At 38.9% G+C, this 24,913-nt stretch overlaps 1 protein-coding gene across 5 annotated transcripts; it reads right to left on the reverse strand.

Annotated features, from left to right (window-relative positions):
* Positions 1-4,840: 4,840 nt before the first annotated feature.
* LOC114882803 (alpha,alpha-trehalose-phosphate synthase [UDP-forming]) lies at positions 4,841-24,882 on the reverse strand. 5 transcript variants are annotated; one of them, XM_029199871.2, is made up of 13 exons: positions 24,794-24,882; positions 24,376-24,700; positions 20,494-20,599; positions 15,866-16,022; positions 8,648-8,812; positions 8,280-8,508; positions 7,872-8,188; positions 7,421-7,794; positions 7,136-7,327; positions 6,071-6,398; positions 5,695-5,988; positions 5,373-5,612; positions 4,841-5,297 (listed from the first exon to the last, which is right to left on the reverse strand). In XM_029199871.2, the coding sequence occupies exons 3-12, from the start codon at positions 20,568-20,570 to the stop codon at positions 5,373-5,375; spliced, it is 2,373 nt and encodes a 790-aa protein (XP_029055704.1). In that variant the 5' UTR covers positions 20,571-20,599; positions 24,376-24,700; positions 24,794-24,882; the 3' UTR covers positions 4,841-5,297. The 5 variants fall into 5 exon arrangements, with proteins under 5 accessions (XP_029055704.1, XP_029055694.1, XP_029055684.1 ...); XM_029199861.2 differs by lacking the exon at positions 24,794-24,882 and having other exon boundaries at positions 24,376-24,760; XM_029199851.2 differs by lacking the exons at positions 24,376-24,700; positions 24,794-24,882 and having other exon boundaries at positions 20,494-21,297.
* Between the last annotated feature and the right edge of the window lie 31 nt (positions 24,883-24,913).

A 24,913-nucleotide genomic window follows, 5' to 3' on the forward strand; every position in this document is an offset into this window, starting at 1 on the left:
GAACCAACACACTCTCACTGTGTCTATTTTAGTCAGCAAAGAGGTTTCTTTTCTTCGGCTTCCTAATACTTCGTCACGTTCTTGCATTGAACCTTAAAAAAAAAAGAAAGAAAAAGAAAATATTAATTAGAAAATCTAACGACAGTGTGAACTTTTATTCTGAAATATTTGAAAAAATAAAATCGTACGGATAACGAGTTATTGAATTGGAATCTCTTGGCGAATGCGAATCCCATTGAAAAACAAAGGATGTGACCGTAGATTGGCCCGCGGTGGCCCTTCCGTAACACAGATTATTCTATTACACGTTACGTAAACAGGGCGTACAAGCGGACGAGGCGAGGCTGTTACTCGCTCTCTTTCTCTCTGCTTTCTGTATCTCGGTATCGGGATGTTGTTTGGTCTGAAAATACGTTATTGTTTCACCGCGATAAAAAATTCAGCGTTTGGATAATTACATCAGAGCTGATCGATCCGGTCAGCCCCCGGCGGATTTCCACCGAGTTACTGACTTACTTTAGCTACCCTTTCCGTTCCGTTGCGCCACGCAGATGTTTACACTGATCGTTAATAAAAATGAATTCGATTAGCGACGCGAGCATTCGTTCTTTCTTCTAATAAAGTAAATAAAAATAATTTAAAAACTATATATAATATCTCAACCTAGTTCTCTACCCTATTCTAATCCTAATTCTCGTTACACAGAGAAGGGCACGCGTTTAAAAAAGGAAAATTCCTCTATCCGGACGGATTTCCAAGGGAAAGATAGAGCAACGAGGAAAGAACGAATCTGTTTTCGATAGAACCACCCGTGCGTGGCAGCTGCGATCCTTTTTTCTCTCGAATTTTCCCTTTCGTCTCTCTTCCTTTCTTCCCTATTTCTCTCCCAGTTTCAACATCTGAAACCTGGTATTTTGCCCCGGCTGTGTAATCCCTTCGAAGCGGAGGAATGGAGAGGCATCGAAACCTTAAACAGAGAAGGAAAGAAATCGATATAGATCAAGGAAGAAAAGCAGAAGAAAGAGGGTAAAGGATGAGAAGGAATAGAGCGTGAAAGGGAAAACGGATAAAGAAGGACGAAGAGAAGCAACGACCCCGCTGTTTGCCTTTTATTAAACTCTTGTTAAACGCCGCCTTTCTTCGCACACACAATTGAATCGGCAAAACAGCGAAGATAATGCCAGGACCGTGGTTGTACACGACCCCGTACGGACGGGTCTATGTGGAAGACTTACCGCAAACACCAGCTCCTTGTACACCCTGAAATGGACACCGTGTAATCCGCCTCTTTATACAGCGCTGCCGCATTGACCGGCTCCTCCAGGCATGCACATCGACCACTCCCGGCTAATAAATACCGCCTCTTCCTCCATCCTTGTTGAGGGAAAAAAGAAAAAGAAGAAAAAAAAAGAATACACCCCTCTGGAGATGGAAAGATTCTTGAACGACCGTGAAAATCGCACGAACCAAACCCACCCTTCTTTCCCTACCGGCGCGGCGGCGTGCAGAATTCAAATGAAAATATTTGGATATTTCGAGCGAATATCGGTGCCGTGTTGGCCCACGTTTAAAAGCGTGCCATTGTTGGCCTACCAGCAAACTTCTACGCTTTGCGAACAATCTTCCAGCTTCTGGTAATACGACTTTGTTTGAAGAAAGCATTTCCACGGATGGGTTTATCGTGGCGTGCAGTTTTACCTACTAACTCTCGAGTTGATCCTATAATAATAATTATTCCTGAATTGAATTGCATGGGATTTCAGGGTAATTTGATTTTTCACTTACGATTTGCTTCATATTTTGTAATATTCGAAAACTTTGACCACCTCCACTTCCGGTCCCTCTTTTTAAGGGGATTCAACCATCCATCTAATGAATAATTGTATTCATTATTGTATCTAATTTTTGAGAATAATCGGTTTAATTTTCATTCGATTGGTCGTATCGGTCTTGCTTCTAATTAACAGTACGTTCTTCAAAACAATTTTAATTGCAACCAGATAAGACTGGAAATCAAAGGTTAACATGAGAAAAACAGCTGCAACAAAGTGTAGAATGTTGAAGTATATTATTACTCATCGAACTCGTACATACTCGTGCTTTATTCAATCAACAAATTACTTCCTGTATTTTTTATTTCTCATCACGATCATTTGTACAATATTTTCTGATGGGAGTTGCAAAGGATGTCGGACGAAACCATGAAAAATCAACTGAAACGAAGAAACAATAATAATTCTGCACGGTTTATAAACGATGTTTATTTTTGCAATTTCATTTTCAATGTTTTGTTATCAACTTTTTTTTTCGTTTACAACCAATAGGAGTCACCGTGCGTTGAACTTGATTGAAAAATCAATTTCGAATGTGTGTTAAGTGTGTGGACGTGTGTATACAACACATATATGCATATACATATACGTATTTTATTTATATAATGTATATATATATATATATCGAGGTAAAAACTAAGTACTCGTACAAAACGTAGATTACTTCCTTTTTTTTGTTTTTTTCTTCTTTTATGGGATCTCGTTTAAGGGCACATTATAGGACTCTATGTGTACTTAGATATACATATGCACGGTTATTCATTTCTATACATATATATATATATCATGTATACACATACGTTTTACATACTTTCAGAAGAGATATGACATCTGGATATACCGTTTGCTGTTTTTAAACTCGACTTCTTTGATCATTCTCCTTTATTTCCTTCTCTGGTTTTTAAGCGTTTTACAATCTGTTTTCTATTATTGACTAGTAATAATGATAATTGACTAATAAGTACCAAGATGCAAATAGAAGATCGGATTGTTTCGAATAGGGGTAGTTTTGCCAAAATTATTGAAATTCTATGTTGTACAACTGAAATTTCTTTTCGGCGACCTCCCTGATATCTAGAAGACAATGTGGAAGTAAGAGAAGAAAAGTAATTAGAAAATTTAACCCTTCTTTGAGTTTCAAAATTTAGTTCCATAGATAATTTTCAAAGGCCATTATTCGTAGAGATATCTTCCAAAGAAGAGTTAAAAATGTGATTAAATTCTGGTCACAATATCAAAAAGAAAACACAGAAGGCAAAGGATCCATAAACATGTCCAATTACATATCTTGACCTGTTACCTTTTGTTGTGTAGTAATATTATTTATACATATACGTGTATACATATATATTTCTATAATTGTAAGTACAGTCGTAGAAACAGATGTTCGGGACACAAACAGGTCACTAAGTAATTAGAATCATTATAACATCTTCATTATCTGTTTGCCTCTTTCTCTTTATAATTTCATTTTTCTTTTAATAACTTTCTTCAGCAAAATTCATACGATATCTACATATAAAAATACATGTATATTGGAGCAAACTCTTGTTCCATGTAACTTTTCAAATGAGAATTTTCATATATGTAGGAATACATTTGACGATTCAGTTATGTATAGATGGGATAAAATGAGTATAAACTTGAGGCATCGTTAATGAAATCGGGAAGAAATCTGATGACCAAAATGTACTTCAGTGGTGAATCGACCTCTGTTTTTCTAGTCATAGCGATCATTTGCATTATTGATCGCTATATCTACATGGAGGCACTGTAAAACGCGTAACAAAGTTCTTTTTTTATCCTTTCTTTTTCTTCATTTTACTTATACAATGAAACATAAACTTATCGTTAGTTTCTGTAGATAATCCGTAGAAAAATTCATCGCCTGTTCTCCGTGCATATGAAAAAAAAAGATTGTTAAAAACAAAAGTTTTTCTTAATGACACCATTAACGTAACTTGAACCTTTATCCACCCTTGCTCTTATCTAGTTACGCAAATGAATAGCACTCGTTGTGATCTCCCTTAGAAAACAAAAAGATTCCTTTCGAAAATTCTTCAGTGTTTCACGTGAAAGGACGCATCAAACTAATTAAATGCTGAAGAGTTTAATCGCCGTTGCAACGTTCGGTGGGCATCAAGAAAAGATCAATCGAGACTCTACTTGAAGGTATTACAACGAGTGAACAACTGTTCCATTATCTTATTCGTGTCTTGTTTACTTCGCACGTAATAAACGTATGGAATAATAAATTCTTAAGTAACTTACTCTATTTAGAAAACGTGTAAAATTTGTCCGTGTTTGTATGAATTCATTCTTCTGTTCGAGATGCGTGTATCGTTTCATTTTAATGCATGTGTGTATGTGTGTGTTCGTTTCTGTGTATATTTCTCGAGTATCTTATCGCTAAATCATCGTCGTTTATTAATAATTTATTATTGTTACCGAGTACTGAAGATTTCTAATTGGCACTGTTCTTTACACGACAGTTCCATCGGCTAATAATTAAAGACATAAGAAAGCAAAACTCTATATAAATCCACTACTCATCGAACTCAAAGTTTCGCTTTAATCGACGCTCGATACGCTTTCGGTATCAACGCGGTCGCAACGAAATCAAATAGGATCAGATACAGGATTTTTGTAAACTAAAAATAATAGGATTTTACGGTTCTATTTGAGGAATTGAACATTTTTTATCACCTTCAACGGGCTATCATCGAATACAATCGCTTTGGAAATTCAATACCAAATATGTATTATTTTAATAAATAAAAAAAAAAAAAAACAAAAAAAACAGTTTGGATAAGTCACTGTAACATGTATACATCGAATAACTGCTGCCGTTTTGAGCCATACGAACCTAAAAATAAAAACTATACACAGCTAAGTACGTAATACGACTTTCGATAAAACACATCGAAAGCGCATCATTATGTTGTACATGAAATAAAAAAAAAAAAAAAAAGAAAAACATGCTTATACACTATATGCTCATAACGGAGATTCTTTTTCTTGTTTTTTTTTCCTTTTTTAAGTGTGTTTCTGCGTTGGCTAAAGCCACTGAACTGGTTACCGGAGATTACATCTATTAAACGTTGAACAGCTGATAAAGAATGATTTTAGTTTCACATGAAAAAAGATCAGTTCTTCCGTTTGGCTTGTATCTTTCTATCAAAGTCAACTCGAATTAATCCGGTTTATCCTTATTTATACTCGAAGATCGAAGATATATTCTCGAAACTTAAATGGTGCTTTCAAATACGCATAGTTCATCGAAGAACTATTTTTTTTTTTTGTGTGTTTTCTTTATCGTTAACTGTTTCCGCCGTATCTGTGTGTGTTGGGTATACAATTTTACACGACGATTTTGTTTACCTATTCACCACGAGATTCCCTTTTGTTTCTTCTTATTCTTCCCTCTCGCTTACATGCTTTTACTCTACGAGTACATCGTTAAGTCTGTGACATATAAATAATATTTCTTATTCGTGAAAGACAGGGTCGTTATAATAAGAAAAAATGTCAGGACATTACCTAGGATTCTAGCGTTGCGTTCGATGGCATATACGACATTTCCATGGTTATTCCGGCGCTACCGCGACGGAATCTCGATGGGATGTCGGCGTTGTTACGGGGTTTGCGTTTGCTCAAATGCCTCTCCACCCATTTCAACATCGTCAACACGGAATCGGTGCTTGGCAAACGTCGTTCCGCCGATGTACGGATTATGTGCGAAGACGCCACGCGGAAGGTAGCAGCCATACCTTTCAGCGCCTGAAGAGAACACATCATCGAGTACAGAATATGAAATAAAATTAATTAATTTCGTTAAGCTGGTCGACGAAATTATTCGTACCTTCATCGCGTCTTCATCCGTGACATCATCACCAGCATAGATGATCCTGATACGTTCGCTCCAGTCTAAACCGAACGCTGTGCGGAGAATGTAAATGGAAGCACGACCTTTGTTCCACTCAACCGGTGGTTTCGCTTCAATGGCGCAATGCGCTGAACAGGGTTTGAAACCCGCGTTTTCGATGATTTTCTTCGCTTGCTCGATCATCTCGGTACGACCTTCCATTGGTGTTTCACGATAGTGGAACGTCAACAACGCGCCCTTGTTCTCCACCCAGGCGCCATCCCTGCAAAGCTGTATTCAATCAATAAGTATAATTGAATTGAAGAAGAGCAAACAACAAGGGTATCATCTGTGAAATTTTCAAAACACGCACCTGATCTTGCAGCGCTTGCATCAAATTCGCCACCTTGCCCTCCAGTTCAGCTGGCATTGGATGAACGAATTTGCTACCGTCCGGATGAAGAATTTCTAGTCCATGGTTTCCAGCGTACGTGATCCCTTCTATACCAACCATTGACTTAACGTTGTTCACGTTTCTACCAGATATAATTGCTATGTACACGTCCGACATGTTGGACAACCTCTGGAGAACGTTCTTTGTCTCCAGTGGTAAGATAGCAAGATCCGGATGCGTTGCGATGGGTGCCAAGGTACCATCGTAATCCAGCAGCAGGGCCAGTTTATGGTTATCGCCGATGTACCTAGGGGACATGTGTTATCACTGGAACGTTACCCGGCTTTCATCATGAGTCAGGTCGCATTCGCACGCGCGGGCCCGCCGTCTTCCAAAATGCATTCTATAGCTGGAGAAAAACTTCTCACAACAGGACACATCGTCAAACTTTCAAGGTCTCGCGTTACGTATTAGATACATATTGGAACCGTTCTTAATACGACAGAGGATGGATCTTCGAGGACAGAACAAATGTTAATTCGCACAGTTCTTCAAGCTGTTTTTCCTTTAGAACTGTAACGTGACGTATCTTTCAGAGAAGACCCAGGAAGTAATTGGTATTCCCAACGCTGCGACGTACCCAAACTCATGCTCAGTTTGAAAAAAAAAAATAAAAAATAAAATTGTTCAATCACAGAAAGAAATCTGACTGTGCAAGGAACATTCCATATCAATTGTTTAATTAGGGTATCAAACTTGTATTCTTAACAAGCATCCTTAGCAATTTGTATTCATATATGCCATAAGCAAACCTGCTGCATCCATGAAACTTTTACACATGGTATAAAATGTTCTTATTCGTAAAATCGTTTGCTCATAACATATACACTGAAAGTGCGATTAATTTATAAATCAACGATGGAAAAATGTTACGTTTAATGTTAAATCATTAACATACTTTCATCGCAGATTGTTTTTCCGTTTGTAAGCACATGCTCTGGTCGGGCCCAGTCATGCACATTCACAAACTCTAGTGATACATACTTGCTCAGGTAATCGTCAAAATCGTCCATGGTAACAGGTTGCATCGTGGTAGCACCCACGGAATCGTGTTCTTCGAGCGATCCCATTACTTGCAGGAAGGATTTCATCCAGTAATTGACATCGTAGAGTCTTTCACGACGTCTCAGATGATTCATTCTCAACGTGCGTTCGTCTTCCGGCATGGTAAGTGCTCTGAAACGGTATAACGTCGAAGTCATAAGCTATGAAATACAGTGAGAAAGGATAAAGCGTAAGAGTTCAGGTTCGAACGGACGAGTGAATCACCTGTGAATGACCTCAGCAGCTTCGTCGATTTCATACGGATTACAGATCAACGCTTCGTGCATCATTTCTCCGGCTCCAGCGAACGGAGAAACTATCAGAACACCTGGGGGCGTGTTAATCTGACACGCGACGAACTCCTTAGCGACTAAGTTCATTCCATCCCTGAGGGGTGTAACGAGAGCAACCGCAGCATCCCTATAGAACGCTGCCAGCTCGTCCTGGCTCACGCAACCGTAAATGTAACGAATTGGTGACCAATTGGGCGTCGTGAATCGACCGTTTATGCGACCGATCAATTGATCCATTTCCAGCTTCAGATCCTGATACTCGCGCACATCAGTTCGCGACGGTACAGCAATTTGAAGCATGGTGACCTGAGAAGAAATCAATGCGATTAATCTATGCAAGGTGTTCTCGACGATGAACCCTTCTAATCGAATATTCTAATTACCTGTTCACGATGCTCCGGGTGTTTCTCCAGCAACATCTCGAACGCTTTTAATCTGTGAACCAGGCCCTTCGTATAATCGAGACGATCAACACCCAGTACTATTTTTTGATTAGTCGACATGACCTTGTTGGCAGTCTCGGCCAGCGAGACGAATCTGTCGAACGGAATGCCAATGGGAAGCGGTCTTACGCGCACGGTTCTACCACCGTGTTCCACTAACAGATTCTTGCGATCCACTCTGCAGCCAAGACTTCTTTGACAACAGTCAACAAAGTTCAGACAATAGTCCTGAATGTGGAAACCGACCATGTCGCAACCTAATACGATCGTATATTTTCGTTAGACAAACTTGGATCCCAATTTGATTTTCAAAATAAAGAATTCTTTTTTTTCAAGGAAACTACTTACCGAGCATACCCTGAAGAATCTCATCAGCCCATGGGAAGAGTCTGAATATATCCCATGGTGGGAAGGGGATATGAAGGAAGAAGCCCAATTTTAACTTAAGACGTTTCTCCTCCGCAGCTTGCCGAATCCAGTTCGCGGCTAACATTAAATGATAGTCGTGTACCCAGACCAAAGGTGTGCCGTTCGATTGATTTTCTTGTTCCTTATGGATCTGTTCCAAAGCTCCTACCTAATTAACAAAATACATTCGAAATAACGTTTTCGCTTTCAGCAGAGAAGGCAATGCTCTGCTCGTTGGAATTTGGCCATCTTTCATCGAAGTAATAAAGAGAATCATTGAACTGATACCGTCTTCTCATTGTACTCACCGTTTTGGCAGCAAATTCCTCGTTAACCGTGGAATACGCACGCCAATGATCAGCGATGAAAGTCGCTCGATCGGGCATAGAATGGAACAATGGCCAAAACGTTCCGTTGCAACATCCATTGTAGTACGAATCGAAGATAGTAGGATCGACGTGCACCGCTACAACCTGGATAACAAACATTCCGATCCCTTTAAAAAATAAACTCTAATGTTTACGAAACATCGACGAGATACGAAAAATGGAGCAGGTTTTTAATTTTCCTTCGACTTCTTAAATCGCGTTACTGTACCCTCGTTTCTCTGTAGAAATCCTCACAAGGGATAAATTAAGGATCTCGATGTTTTAATGTAATCACGGAACATCACGCTACCTATTTCTCTCTCGAGATTCGTTCTTAATTAAGAAACAGTTATCCCTGTTTACTTTTGTTCGGTGTAACATTGAATGCAACCAGATGTATTTATAATTCCCTTATCATTGCGTTTCACGGCTCAGAGTGCACTTCCTATTTTTATTGCCTTCTCCGCGATATAAAAAGAAATTTAAAATTGCAAGAATCGGAGATTACGCGTGGCTGCGATCGAACTGTTGTCACAGATACACGTTCAATCGTTATAAATAGCCTTACGTCGAGTGTAACGAATAAATAGTAGCAACTTTTATGGCGGGACGAACAAATGTAACCGATTCGTGGATCGACTCCAATAAAAGACCGTGCTCTGTTCCAAATTTGGATCAGAAACGAGCATTCTATATCGATCACGATGGAAGAACTGGGGATAAGAATGATGAATGTTTCTGTTGACGGCAATCGGAAGTGAATAAAAAAAGAAATCCGACCTAGAAGAAGTTGATAAAGTATTGCTGGATGAATACGTGACGCTTTCATCGTCTCTTCTCGTTAACTTTCTCGTTATCCTACGAGTCGTTTTTATTTGCTTCCTTTACACCACCGAACGAGTGAAAACACGCCCTCCCCCCGGGATCGTTGATTGACGCAAGCGGCCAACAATCGCTAATGAGATAATTATTAATGTCTCCTCGGGCAGACACAACCATCAGAGGGAGGATCAGATGTATCTTAATTAAGAGACGGCAATAGAAACAAGCGATTTTGCAATGTTTCTGCAATTACATCGTCTTGCTTTACTTGTACGTAAGGTCACAATCTTTTTACGAGCGTTTGCAAACGCGATTAACGAACCATTTGGAACGTTAATATGTCTGACGATGAATTCCGAGGTATTTCTTAATTATCGAGCTTAATAGGAAATTAACGAAACCGAGCGTAGATTCGTTGTACGATTATTCAACGAATAACCACGTTTAAGTACTTTCTTTCGAAATGAACAACGATCGATACGAGCTGGTTTAAAACGGTTTCGGAGCGTATCAAAAAACAGCGGGGCAAAAGCAACGTATAAGAACAATGCTTTGTCACAAACTAGTTCGTACGTGTAATTATTTTTTTCGCTTTCAAAACGCTAGTCAAACTGTTGACACGAAAGCGTACATCAATGTTTTAGCTGTACGCGTTCTGTATTCGTTACAGCATTGTTACCTCAGCCCCTGAGTTTGACCGATCGATCAGACGTATCAAATCTGGGTTGACTGCTGATTCGTTTGCATTAAACGCATCGTGTGCAACCTTACCACGTCGAATACCGTGGAAATCGCATTATATTAATAATGTCAATTTGTCAGATAAAAAGCATAATTATTTGAATTTTGAAAATTAACTGCTCCACTTCTTGAAAATTAGAATTTTAATCTCTCACAGGAAACGACCACTTTCACAGTGGCACTTAAGCGTTAGACAAGAAATAGGCTGAACACCACCATTATATTATTCTATTATATGATAATCTAAATAGATGAAGTATCCTAATAACAGGTTTAACGCTACGCAAAGAAGGTCACCTGTGATAATACACACACAATCTTAATTTAGTAAGATAATTTTAAATAACAGTGAAATTTTATTAGGAACTTGAAACCGGAATACCAGATATGGTTGTTTCTACTGTAACGATTACCACGTACGTTCACTGTCGCAGTGGAAATGGACATGGATAGTAAGACATATCGACTCTGTGTCTTACTAGACATGGGGGTTTTAATTATAATCGAGTATTAATATTTAACCCATTAACTGCCAAATTTTTTTTTTGAAATTTTTCGCCGGATAAGTTATATTATATGCATATTTTTAGCGCTGAGTGGTGTACGTAAAATTCCAAAATCTCCAAATGGGGATCGTGGCAGCTAATGGGTTAAGATATCATCGTCTATTAACAAATTTCTTTCATTATAAAGTACTGGTGTTACTCGTAACGACCTGTTCCAATCAAATATTCGCAAAAATGATTTCGTTTCGAGTGATTGAACTGACGTGGCAACACGACGAAGGAATCTTGTAAATAAGATCATACTGGTCTCTAGATAGAAGCTAGATCACGCGGTAATCGTTTCGTTTAACAACATGTTTTGAATAAAAGAAGCGGGGCAAGGGGGTGTAGGCATTCGTTGTCTCTTTTCCTTGCCTCTTTCTGTATCTTCCAATTGTAACGAGCGCGGGTGTGTTCACGCTCCTCTCGTCGTCTTGCGGCGTTGATAACGGATAATTAAAATGTTTTCGTACGTTCCGTTCGTTTTTTAACGCCGCTTCGTCTCTGAATTGTTTACGATCACCGAGCGTAGGCGAAACGGAATCGTCTCTTTTCAAATCGTCTGACCCCTGTCGCGTTGCGAAATCATCGTTAATAGCAAACTCGGCTCGTCTTTCAGGACGTTATTCGCGGGATACGAGAATTACCGTTTTCTAGGAGCTTAAACGATGCTAGTATAAGATAATAAATTGGTAAATTATTCATTTTAAGAGCCTTTCTCCGCAGGCATCCCCAGGGAAAATGACAAAGTAAGGAAAAGTCTGTGGCCTTTCACTTCAATTCTGAAGAAACATAGGAAAATTTGGAGTGTCCACTTACAAATTATTCCCCAGATAAAACACGAGAAATAATAAAGTAGCGAAGAATCTGTGGCTTTTCACTTCAATTTTAAAGAAACGCAGGAAAATTTGGAGTACCCACTTACAAATTATTCTCCAGATAAAACAAGAGAAATGACAAAGTAAGGAAAACCCTGTGGCCTTTCACTTCAATTCTGAAGAAACACAGGAAAATTTTGAGTGTCCACTTACAAATTATTCCCCAGATAAAACACGAGATATCACGTCAGCTTTGACGTATGACGATAGTTCTACGTATAATGATGGAAAAAAAAATTACATAAGTTTACACGATAGGTTCGTCCCTGCTCGATCGAGTTCAAAAGTACCCATGAACGATCAGGAATGGCGTTATAACGCCCTCGTATCACGCCACTCCTTTGTTTTTATTTAATGTACACTAATAGTCAGCGGAATGTATTAAAGAAAAAACGATCACCGAGATAATGTAGACTTTATCGAAGCCTTTCACATTAGCATCTGTAATCGTCGCAAGTATCTATTAAAACGGTAGTTGTAATCGGAGTATCTAACTAGGTCATTACTATTTGCCATTTCTACGCCAATTAGACAGTTAATACATATTTCAATGCAAAAATCTTTAAGTAATACGAAGACTTTGGATCCGTAGGTGAAACGAGGATCGCAGTAGGGTTGAATTTAAAATTCGTAACACCGGCGAGGCATCGGGGTCGTGTCAGGTTGGGGATGCTGGCTGATTGTCTACTATCCCGGCAAGCAGACTGACACAGATCGGATCGAGGAAATTTCTCGAAATCGTCCACGTGATTGGCATCCGGTGTAACGCGTGGGCGTGCATGCCGCGAAATTCGACGTAAGAACGTATGAATCAAAGGACCATTATCGTCGAGTCTAGCCAAGTTCTATGCTCGAATGATAATGCCGGCGAATCCGTCAGCGTCATCACGCCACTGATAACCCACCGTTTCGACCTTTCGACACGATTATCGCGACACCAGAGATCCTTGCCTCAGATCCATTCGTACGAGAGCTGATCGACGCTAAACTAAAGCCATTTAAGGAGCTACCGGACATTTTCCTCCTCGTGATTCCCGAATAAGGTCACACGGATATTCGATTAAACGCGACTCAAGGTCCATTGGTAGAGATTGGAAAACATTTTTTTCTCTTTCTTTTCAGCTATCACGAGAAAACATTTCCAATGAAAGTTGATAGGATAAGCGAAAGCTGTTTGGATTAGAAAACAATATTTGTCTAAATTATCGAGGGGGAATGACAGTTGTTAATGACCAACGCTTCGGATTTTGTATACTCGAGTAATTAGTAAACGAAAAGTGAAGGCAGACTTTAAATAGCATTAGTATTGTGCTAATAATGTAAGGTGCCATTTCTCTTGTGACAATAAACGTGTTGGTATGTTCTTTGGGAACTGGAGAACATTATTATTCACCGGAAATTTTCTAATTGATTCGACGATTTATTGTTATATAATAGACAATCACGAAGCTGGATAAAAAACATCATAAATCATTTTTAATGTGAATATAAATACTTATGTAACAAACATTTTACCTCATTGATAGTGTTTAAATATTATTGTTAATTCCAAGAATTCTTCTCATTTTATCTGAACTCTTCTATTTTGTATTAAGAATTGGACAAAAAGTATCCTACTTAAAACGAAGAAATTCTTTCTAAACATTATTTGGGACGAAAACAAGATATTCTATCTATGTTTCAGAGAAACCACCACAGCATCGTTATCATCGATACGTAAACACCGCCCCCACTATACGATCTCCTTCTTTGCTAGTTCCTTTTTCTTCCAGTATCATTTTCCTAGAACATTTCCAGTAATAATAGCATCTTCGTTCTAAACGCATAATCGAGTGTTTCGTATGGAAAAATAATGAGAAAGTATTTAAAATCAAATTTCAAATTTCGGTGAATCAATTCTGAACGTCATTAAAATCACAAGAATAATTTATTAAATTTAAAAAAATTCATTTAAGTACGATAAGAGAACCTCTGGCTGATTTAAATCGAGCAATAAGAACGATTGAATCGTTTCATAGATCTAATTCGTTAACTAACGAATTCAAGAGAATCAACTGATTCTCGATTAACTCGTGGTCATCACGTCGATTAGCCCGGTCAAATCAAGACGCGAAAACGATTTGTTCGGGTTGAAGTTCAAAGGTGAATGGCGTAAAGAAATATTGCATCTGACAGCTGCGATCACGGTATCTGATATCTCCTCTTTATTGATACTTCCTCATTTTAAATCGACGCTGATTCTATGCATAACCGTTCAGGGAACAAATTGAAACTTCTCACGTCCGTATATACCAGAGAAGGATTTAAACACTTTGAATTTCAACGAAATTGGCTGATAGTTGCTTCATAACAATTAAACGAACTCGTGGATTATAATAGCCTGATGAACACAGGATGTACTCGTGACGACAATTATGACGGTTAATATAAATAATAAATACAGCTATACACAGGTGTCGGATGTTTCAATGTTTTCATGTCGCGACACTTGCCAATTAAAGACGATAAGCTAAGAAGTTTTAAATATAATATCTTTAGTACGTTGAGTACCGGATCACCAAAGTAGAGACGGATATTTTAATTTTCACAGGAATCCCTCAACTCTTCGTTTGAAAGTTTTTGACTTTTCTAATTAATAATCTCTTGCAAGGAGATTAAGACAACAAATTTTAATTACAAAAGCGAAGTAATCCAAACGGTTAAGAAGAAGCTTCTCGGCTAGATATTAGAATTACTGAACGTTCGATCGATACCGTAAACTCGAGCGAGTCGATGGAATATTTTTCGGTAATTCGAGCTTAATGGAACATTACGAGCCACGAACGGTGGGAATGAGTGACTCAGAACATGGCAAGAAGTTACGAATAAACTATCAATGCGAAGGTCAACCTGTACCCGCAATATCAGAGCAACATGTTCAACGTATGTATGTACGGCGTGGGTGTTACGCGATTCAGAAACTTGCCCGTTCATGTGACAATGATTCACAATTTATTAAGTACACTACTTATCGTTAGTTGTTTTTCGATGGTAAACGGTGGGCGTAAGACGATTTTCATGAAAACGTTTCAACAACGTTTTGCCTTATCGCTTCGACTGCCAAGCCACTCATTACACGGCCTTCCAATCGGTAGATGCTAATCAAACATTCATAACGAGGAATTTCAATAAAAGAAAGGTTCTTTAAAAAATGATTAAAACGCGGATAAGTGACTGCACTTTTTAAATATTTGTCAAAGAAACGACCTTTCGGTGAACGTAGGTCAAACATCATGTCAATTTATACTTTGAAACGTAGACGATACTCTGGAAAATAACAGCTAATTACAAGTTATCAATTGTACGTTCTATTGACTTAGGAGTAACGGAGTTCTAGTCATTCGACAAATTAACTTTGCTCGTTATCTCGTCAAACATCCTTCGAAAAATTGAACTTTCCGGATCAATTAATCATATTTTCGAAGAAAACAACGTTGATCGTTAAAGTTACAAGGGATATTACGATTTTTCAGGAAAATTCACGAGATCGATCGAGCTTCTGGTAAAGTAGGTTATCGGAGGAAGATCGTCGGGAAATAATTTCATGGAAGCTGGAATTTGATATTGGGAACGAGGTAGTTCGGAATTTACCGATAAATAATGTTACGGCCTACTGAACTGGTGTAATTATAAAATACCATCGCAATTGTCAATTGATCACTGGGCAAGTGACTGGCCGGTGGAATTATATTTAGAGGATTTCCTAGGTATTCTAGTAACTGCTACGAAAATAAACCACTCCTCTGGCCAACCAGTAATCCGACACAGAATTTTACCGGATTTCAATATTTGTAATATATTAAATGGAGCACAATGAAAATTACCAGAGTATCGTTTATATTCAAACGTGATATCGATCAAATCAATCGGCTGCTTTGTTCAATAAACTGTTGCCGATATAAAGATGTAAAATAATGTAAAGTTAATGATATCGTTAAAACAGATATTCTTCTGTGTACAATAAGTCATGCGATTGGAATAAGACGTATCTTCTGTTTGGTTGAAGATAAAGCAACAGCGAGGGAGAAAGGTTACATGTTTTAACCAAGTTTATCTTTCTGCAATTGCATCTTTTTTTACGACGTAATCGCGCGTTTTGGAATAACTTTCATTAGTATACAGAAGAAACTTACCTTACGAGATAGAAGACCAGCCGTTGGCGTACGATCGTTAGGATCGGATTCGGGAATCGGTTCGTTTCGATTATCCATGTGCATTCCCGGCCATCCGACCCACACTCCATTTCCGCTTATAACCACCGGTGCAACCGCGGTTACAAGACCTCCGGCGCTGAAAAGAGGAAATGCTAAATGTTATTAAGAGAAGAAAATAAAAATTTGCGATGTACAAAAGGTATCTTGTAGAGGGATCAGAGCAGCGATCGGTAGAGTCGCGAATACGTTGCACGCCAATTATTCCGGAATCAATAACAGAATAAAAGAATTTTATCGTACAAACGACCGCCTGTCATCTACGCAATAATAATAAAGATACCGAGCGCGGCACATGAAAAAAAAAAAACATCCCCTACGTAAATATAAAAGATCACCGAGTTCCCGTCATCGACGTATCGAGCGATAAGAAGAGCAGGATAATGTTGAAAGACCTCTTCGATCGACTCTATGTAACGGTTCGTCAGGGTACCAACGATCATATTTACATAACGACAAATACAAGGATCGATCGTGTCAACCGTAGAAACGTGCGGAGAAACACGTTGAACGCCACAGTGAAATTGGACATTTTTTTATAGGACGTATTAAAGTTCTAATTACTAAGAATAGTAATAATTAATTTGCAAATTTCAAACTTTCTATTTGCCATTTTACATTTACTTAAAATAATGTTTTTCTATTGTTTTCTTTTAATTATTTCGTAAGTTGCGGGGCCGGCCTCCCATGGCGTTCAACGTGTTAATCGCAAAATTTTAATCACGAGAACGAGTGCGCTCTCCGACCTTGCTCCATATTCAACTTGACCCAGTCGATGGATCCTCGAAACCGCAAATGGGTTTGCGTTCACTTATCGCGAAACTGAAGTGGCATAATTATGAATTTTTAATGTAACTTGGCTACCATTCAGCGCATCCCGACAAAAAGATTCCAATTATTGTACTAGGTCAAACTTGGCAACTGTACTCGTCCTTTTCTATTTATTCCTACATATTTGCGACTATTGACGTAATAACATTGATCAATGAAACTTGCACGTCCTCGTGTACCATTGCCATCGCAATTTCAAAGGATACATCTTAACGTCAAATGGTCCGCTGGTAGACTTCAATTAAGCAAGAAAAAATATTTTTCAACCTGACATTAAAGCAGAGTTGTAATTACAAAAACTTTAGCCGTAAACCTTGAAGTTCATGTTTTAAAGATCGCAATCTTACTGGAGAATACAGTTCCTCTTCCGACGATGCATTTTTATTCATCTCAACCAAAGAAGATCCACGATCCTTAATTTTACGGATTACTGAATCACACGGCGACACGTGCGAATTCACGGTCGGTGACATTACTATTATTGCAACGATACGGAAGCGATTGATGCACGCTATTATTACCACCGAATACTATTTCGAGAATGCCACGATTTCAGTGTGTACGTACTCGTGGATACGCTTCGATCTTGTTGTATTTGCAATTGTGTTCGAAAAACTAAGTAAAATTACAAGAGTTATTGATTTTACAAAGTATCCCACCATCAGTGTTAAAGTATCGATGTGAAATTTAAAAAAATCAAAGCAACCTACGATTTTTTCGAAAGAATCAATGCCAGCGGTGACGAGGTTCGTGTTTTTCCACGGCTCTCATTGTGTCTCGTCTGCGCAAATCGCGGAAGTAACCACTGCGACGATCGCGATAATATATTACTCAGTTCACGTAACGCGAATGCACGCGGGAAGCACGTGTCATCGCGAGAAACGCTTTCTGAATGAGATCGCACCGTTTTATCGATGATCCTCCAAGAATCCCTTGATCGTTATCAGGAATTTTCTAGTCATCAAGTCATCTAGTGGTCGATTCTCATTAAAGGATAAAGTGAATTAACGCGATCGGAAACGTCGGGATTTTCGAGGATCAAGGGTACTTGAAGCTACTTCGTTATCTCGTGAACGACGGGAAAAGAAAAATCAACACCTGTAGATAAGAATACTTAAAAAAAACGCAATGATCTATGTTACTCGAAAATGTTCCATGGAATTTTTGCTTTTAAATCGATTACGATTACGTTATCGCTGCACGCGGCTTGTTTGTTTGCATGTTTCACCGATGCAATTCGAATGCAGTAATCAGCTTAAGCTGCACATTCGTTCGCTTCGTTTAATCTTTACTGTTTGTTTACAAACCACGGACCTTTAATCTTTAACATTATATACGCTGAACGCGAGCAATGACAAAAGAAAAAATCCTCCGCAATATCCCTATTTCTGCGACGAAGTTTGCGATTAGATTAAGCCGGTCTAGAATTATTTTCCCTCGAAACAGACGAAGTTGGGTAGTTCTCGGAGCTAATTTATCTCCGGCGCGGTTTGATTAATTATTTCAATTGCTGCTCGCGAACAGACCGTCTAGCCTTTTTTTTCGCTAGCTTACATTATTTATTAATAAGCAAGTATCAACGAACGATACGGTGATTCACGCAAATAAACAGATAAAGTTACTATTCGTAATCACCGAACGAGAGAGATAAAGGCTGTCTTTACGGATTGACACATGCTTTACAGTTGGGATAACAAACGATCGATTGTAACAAATTTGTGTAAAAAGTCTGTCGTGTACATCCGCGATCGCGATGTCCCGGATTCTGACCCTTTCCCGTAGGAATCTGCGGGAAGAATGACGATGGAACGAAAAGGGCCTCATTGATGCATAGGTCTGTGCCTCCCCCTCAACTTTCATACAAATGTATACGCGAGAAAGTTTGAATTGATATTTAATAATTAAAAATGATGTTATTTTCTTTTCTAAATTACTTTTTTAATATTAATAAAAATTAAGATTTTCAGCCTGATTTGATCGCGAGTGTACAAGTCTTGGAAACAATATTTATTACTTAATCCCGTTAAAGACAGAAGAAATTAAAGGCAATTTATCAGGAACAAAATTACTAATTGTAAATGACAAGACTTAACGTGATAGTCAGAGAATTAATGAGAATGAAGAAGAGATAATTTACAATAGCCGAGACAATAAATTAAGAAAGATACTAGTTCGTTGCAAACATTTCTATCTATAAGTAAACACGTATGTAACACAATTTTCAATGTTAAAATTTTCTGTATCGAGGATTCTGCTTGTCAACGTAGTATACGATTTCCTTATCTTTTTAACCCTGTCACACGCCTGGTGGCTCGTTTAAAAACTCATAATGAGATACAACTGAGGACAGAAAGGAAAACAGAGAAGAGGAAAAAACACATGAAAAGGTTCTTGCAACGCAGTAGCGAAAAACGGTGTTCAATGCAGCTCATTAGGCTTATTATTCGTTTTAACACGTTTCGTGGCATGAGAAATTTCAGACGAATGTTTAAACACACCTCGAACGAACAATTAAATACTAAAATTATTAATTTTTCATCGTACATTAAAAGGCAACATCTATTTGGCACGCTTTCATATTTGGTCAACGTGCTCGAAAACATGATTCATAGAAATAAAAACGAATTTATAGATCAACAGAATGAATCGGGGATGACCATCGAGGAACGTGTTCTTACGAAAAATTTCGTCACCCCTGGTGCCCTATATCGAAGCTTCCCAACGTAGAACGCCACGCGTGATGTGTAATCATGTACTATTTTTTCGTGTACCATAAATAAACGTTGCAAGCGCAACGCCTGCAGCGCGCAACGACCAAGTCACAATTAACAATAATCTTAATTACTTGCAACATCGCTCGCAACTAAAGGAAGAAAAAATGCAACACTCGAAAGACACAGGAAACCGTGACAATTTTAACGAGGAAAATAAATAACCAGCAGTTTCAATGCGACGATATTTCTATCAACACGCACATTTCTACTCTGACAAATTACTAAGAAAAATAGGAATTATGTAGCATCGACGGTGCAAATAAGGAAGTATTAGATAATTTATTACACTGTTGACGAGGAATTAAGAAAGTGCTGTTTGGTGTGAGAATCGTTAAAAGAAAATCGATACCGGTTAATCGAACCATATTTCCGGATGATTCTTGCGCAAACACGTAACGCGAAATTCGAATTTAATCAGAGAGAGAAAGAAGTCGCTAGTTAACGAATGTATCCGAATGACCCCGCGCACATTTCCCTCCTAGCCTTACGTCAATACGTCCTCCGTCGATATTTCTATCGACTTGTTTACGCAACGGAATAAATTACCGTTCGATCAAATATTCATTCGGAGGAATACCGTCAACCTCGTTGATCCTGCAAATCTCTTGTTAACGCGTGATCCGAGTTCAATCGCTGCAAAACGTGCAGCGAAAAAATTCAATGCCAATTCGCGAACATCGCGCGCCCACGTGCATATAACCGAGAATTTTTGCATCGAACACAAGTACGATATTTATTTGAATTGTAAACGTATTTGAAAATGAAAATGATGTTTGCCTAAGCACAACTATACCGTACATAAAGGAATAACTTAAATCTACCTTAGTCATGGAACGCGATTCGTTTGTAAACAAAGGCAAACACGAGGATCGGTATAAACAAAGGAATAAGAGGGAATGAAGGTGAGAAAATGGAAAATAGAACTGTCTGCTTTAATACACTAACCTGGCCTTGCGTTCCAATTTTCCGGTCACCTCGTTCCTCTTCAAGACGAACGGCAACCTGTTGCTGACGACGATCATGCTCCCGTTGGAGGTGAAGCTACCCGGTTCTGTAGACATTTTCACGTTTTCAGATCAGCTGTTCGGTACAGAAAAAAGAGACACACCGCGAACGTTAACGTCGCGCGACTCTACACGAGTGTGTCTCCTCTCCTTCTCTTTTCCTTCGGGCTCACGCGTCTACGTCGAACACGGCTACCGGCTCGGCAGCGCCTTTCCGATCAACTCCTCGTGTACGTAACCACACGTGCGATCACGTGCACGCGAAACCGAAGTCGAAGGAAAACCTCGATCGGTTCCGTTGGCTAGTAGTCTCTCTCTCGTCGAGCGCCACGCAAAGACACCTCTCTGGCTGCTCTCAGTGTTCTATTTATTTCTCCTTTTTTTTTTTTTAACTGGTTACACGCGACACGGTCTCTCGTGATGCTTCGAGATGCTGATCGAGAGAACTCGTCCTTCGTTCTGACGTGAACCCTGATTATCCCTGTCGTTCAGGCTTACTCGGCCCGTTCTGTTTATCTCGACGGGAGGGCGGATCGAACACGGTACGAGCAAGGTTAGAGGTACATATACGTGGTACAGAGGAGGGATGAAAGTAAAATTAGAAGGATAATGAAACGCAAGGTTCGTGACACGGTAAAGATAGTGAAAGTTTAAAGGAGAGAAAGAAGAAAAGAAAGAGATTCGTTTGATCGACGAGAGAGTGTGCCGCGGTGTATGGCCGAAGGAGCACTGAAGTAATAACGCCGCGTACCCCTCGGTTTATTCGAGTTAGACGTCGCCAGGAATTGGTCCAAAGTGCGCTCTCTCCGCGACCGTATCAATGGCGGGGCCGCGACCTTTTGCCCATCCAGCGGTTGCCCCTCGTGCACACCACCACCGACACACGTCCGCCGTCATCGGCACCACCGTCAACCACCGCTACCGCCACCCCGTCGCCGCATACGTAAACATCACACCGCCTCCTTCTCTTTTTCTCTCTTTCCATCCTCTACCCCCCCTCCATCGTTCCCTCACTCTCGCTCTCGCTCTGTCTCACGCAGCACGCAGCGTGTCGTCGCGTGTCGTGACGGACGATCAGGGTTATCTCTCGTTATCTTTTAATTCCCGGATAAAATGTTAATGGGACAGCACGTACGCTGTCGTCGCCGTCGTGGACAGCTGTACACGTCGTACCGGTGCCCCGACTGTCAACGTGTACGTGACAGCTAACCGTGATTCGTAAATACACGATTGTTACAACTTGTCAATTTTTTTCAGTTCTTTTTAATTAGAATAATTATTGCTGCGAAATTCAACGGTACATCGCGTGACTGGCTAAGCGCGAACTCATTCAGACGCGAATCGAACCCGACGACCAGCTGTCTGGCCGTGGAACCGTACGAACTTTCCCCTCTTTTCGTTTTCGCCAATGTGACCGAACGAGAAAACGGATATCTATATTTCTCGTTCTGACACTTATCAACCGGTCTAATTGTAAGCAAAACAATGCATCCCGATGGTGACTTATCATTTTTGAAAAATTAAACAGAATTTTTTTTATCGCGACCTATTACGTACATGGCTATGTATAAGTTAGTTAAGAGGGAGTGTAGGATTTATCACTTACGTTATTTATCCCTAATGCTGGGGCCAGATTAATGAGAAAAAAAAAATATTACACGCTAGGTTTTACATTTTTAAGTGGCTACGTTTATGCATTAATTTTGATGTGTGAAAAAATATCGCCACTCGTTTAACACCTAACGTTATTAACAATGCCGTTATACTATTAGCGCGTTAATTATTACTTTGAATATCGCATTAGACGTGGCCCCAGCATAAGAATAAAAAGTTCGGAGTTAGACTACAAGTTCCCCTAGGGTGGTAGGTTCCGTCCCCTATACTTAGCCTTAACCAAAGGAAGCATAGTGATAATTTAATGCTCAAACATGAAAGTACGTTTTGCAATATTAAGAGAGTAAAACAAGGCTGTATCGATTCGAACATGCTTGGAAACCTTAAACTGCATGTATCTCCTTCATTACACAAAAGGGCCACGTGACCGTGTAACTGCAATCTAAACGCCCTTCTCTGTCTACGCGTACAGTTTCTATTTCTTTTTCTCTTCTTTTTGAACGAGCTCCGATAAGGTAATTACCGTCACCATCGCACGCTCGGATCGCTTGATTAAGAATCATGTTTTGCTTGTTAATGTAAATCAAAACAGTCTGGTTGACTGTACGAACAATCCCGAAGATTCTGCTACTGAAATATTGCCTTGACGTGCCCGGAGAGAGAAGGAGAAAAAACGTTATCGTCACGTTATCGTCACGTGTTAATGTTAGCTAATAACGAACTAGAGGATAATGTAGAAAATTGGCACGCGTCGCGCACGCGGCTCGTGTCTTACACACCATGGATAAAAAAAATTCTTCTACCGGAGTTTAAAATGCCGGAGACGCGTCAATGTTGCGAACAAAGCATTGTTCGAGTTGTGACTACATAACATACGCCTCTCTTCTGCAAAGAAGTAGTGAAAATCAACGACGCATCGCCGGAAATTAGGAGCTACATCATCGTCTAAAATTACTCTAATTAAAGTATACCAAGATAAATCTATTCTTCGTATACTTTTGCACATACGAACGCCGTTACGTAACAAATTTTGGCATTTTTAGCGATACATTTAAATAACAAAGGTTTACAATACAGCTTATTTTAATTTTTAAAGTTCATTATAGTTGGCAATATGTACCTTATAGTTTTTCACTATTGATACGTGTCACTATGAGATAAGAGAACACTGAGCGATATTGGTTATGGTGTTGGACGTAACATAGACACGTGGGCATGACGTGAAATAAATGATGTTATCATATCTAATTAAGGAAAACTACTATAAAATAAAAATATTGTACACACGTTTAAAAATCAAATTCTCTTACAAGTTTCGTAAAGATACAATTTTTAAAGTACATTCTAGTAAAATCCGGAACTATCGAAAGTTTCGGGTTTTATCGTAGCACTTCGTTAAAATTCGACGCACTTCGGCGTAATTCGGTCAACATGACATGTGCGTCGAAAATAAGCGCGAAACCGGTGTATCTTTTTTTTTTTTTTTTCGAACAATTTTGAATAGGTTGAACCGTAAGAAATTCAAATTTCTGTTGATCGAAACTTTGAACAAATATTCAATTTTACATAAAATATTTAATATTAACTGTAGCAGCACTTGATATGGACAATACTTACATGCTGAATGCTTGATACATCATTTGAGATCAATATCGACTGTAATTACAACATTTTTACATTTTTATATACAAAATTCTTAATAACAATAAACAATACAAATTCGAATATCCCACACCTTAACATTTAATTCTTTTGTAAACATTCATTTTTCGAAGTTTTTTTCCTCAAAAAACGAACGTAAAGATAAAGGATCCATTGTACATTATGACGAAAAAAATGATAAGAATAGAAACTGTACGTATTCTATTTAAATCATTTACTGCATTTGCGACAATGCATACAAAGGAAGCACTTGATTTTTAGAATAAAACAATCCGAATTTCTCCCATCACCTCAGACACCATAGAATTACTGTAAGGTAAGAATCTTTTAACCAACAAATGGCTGACGTCCCGTATACGTTCAATGTTTCTACGCAAAAACGGGGTGCAACTGCACTACTGATGGATGCACAATAATTACAACAAACAATAGAAAGTATAGAATGACAGCTTCAATTGAAAAACGTGAATATATCTAATTCAAATTGTTTTGGAGCTTCGTGAATTTAGCACACCTTTATCCGACTTAAGGTGACATGGACACCCACCTCAAAAGACGAGCTTCCTTGTTTACTTTGTGCGAACGCCGCTATTAAATACTACGATGTGATAATTATTAGCGATAAGCTGGGAGAAAGCTTAATCCTAACTCGCGCACTCACATGTATACCGGCAAATCTTCCGGCACTTGCTAGTGTTTTTACCAGAGACGTTCTTTCGAGAAGGTACCACTGGTAACTGGTTCCTTCTTCGCGAAGTTTCGGGCAGCTAAAATTGCGGGCCAAATCGATTGTTATGGTCTACGATGCTAACCGACAACTAAATAGGAAACTGTAGAAAATTCCCTAGATAACACCGCAAATTTTTGCACCTCTAGTTAAATTCAATTACGCAATTAGTACCTGGATATATTAGATCTCGATATTTTGCCTGTAAATGCTATGAGTATTGTAAAATAAAACTTACATGTCATTGTTCTTTACTTGTATGATTTAATTCTCCAATAAATGTTCACAAAATCTATAACGCGTGCTTCTTTTCCTTCCTTCTTCACATTCAAAAATTTCTCCTGAAAAAGAAACATTT

This window comes from Osmia bicornis, chromosome 4 (assembly GCF_907164935.1).
Source record: "Osmia bicornis bicornis chromosome 4, iOsmBic2.1, whole genome shotgun sequence".
In the NCBI taxonomy this organism is placed as follows: Eukaryota; Metazoa; Arthropoda; class Insecta; order Hymenoptera; family Megachilidae; genus Osmia; species Osmia bicornis.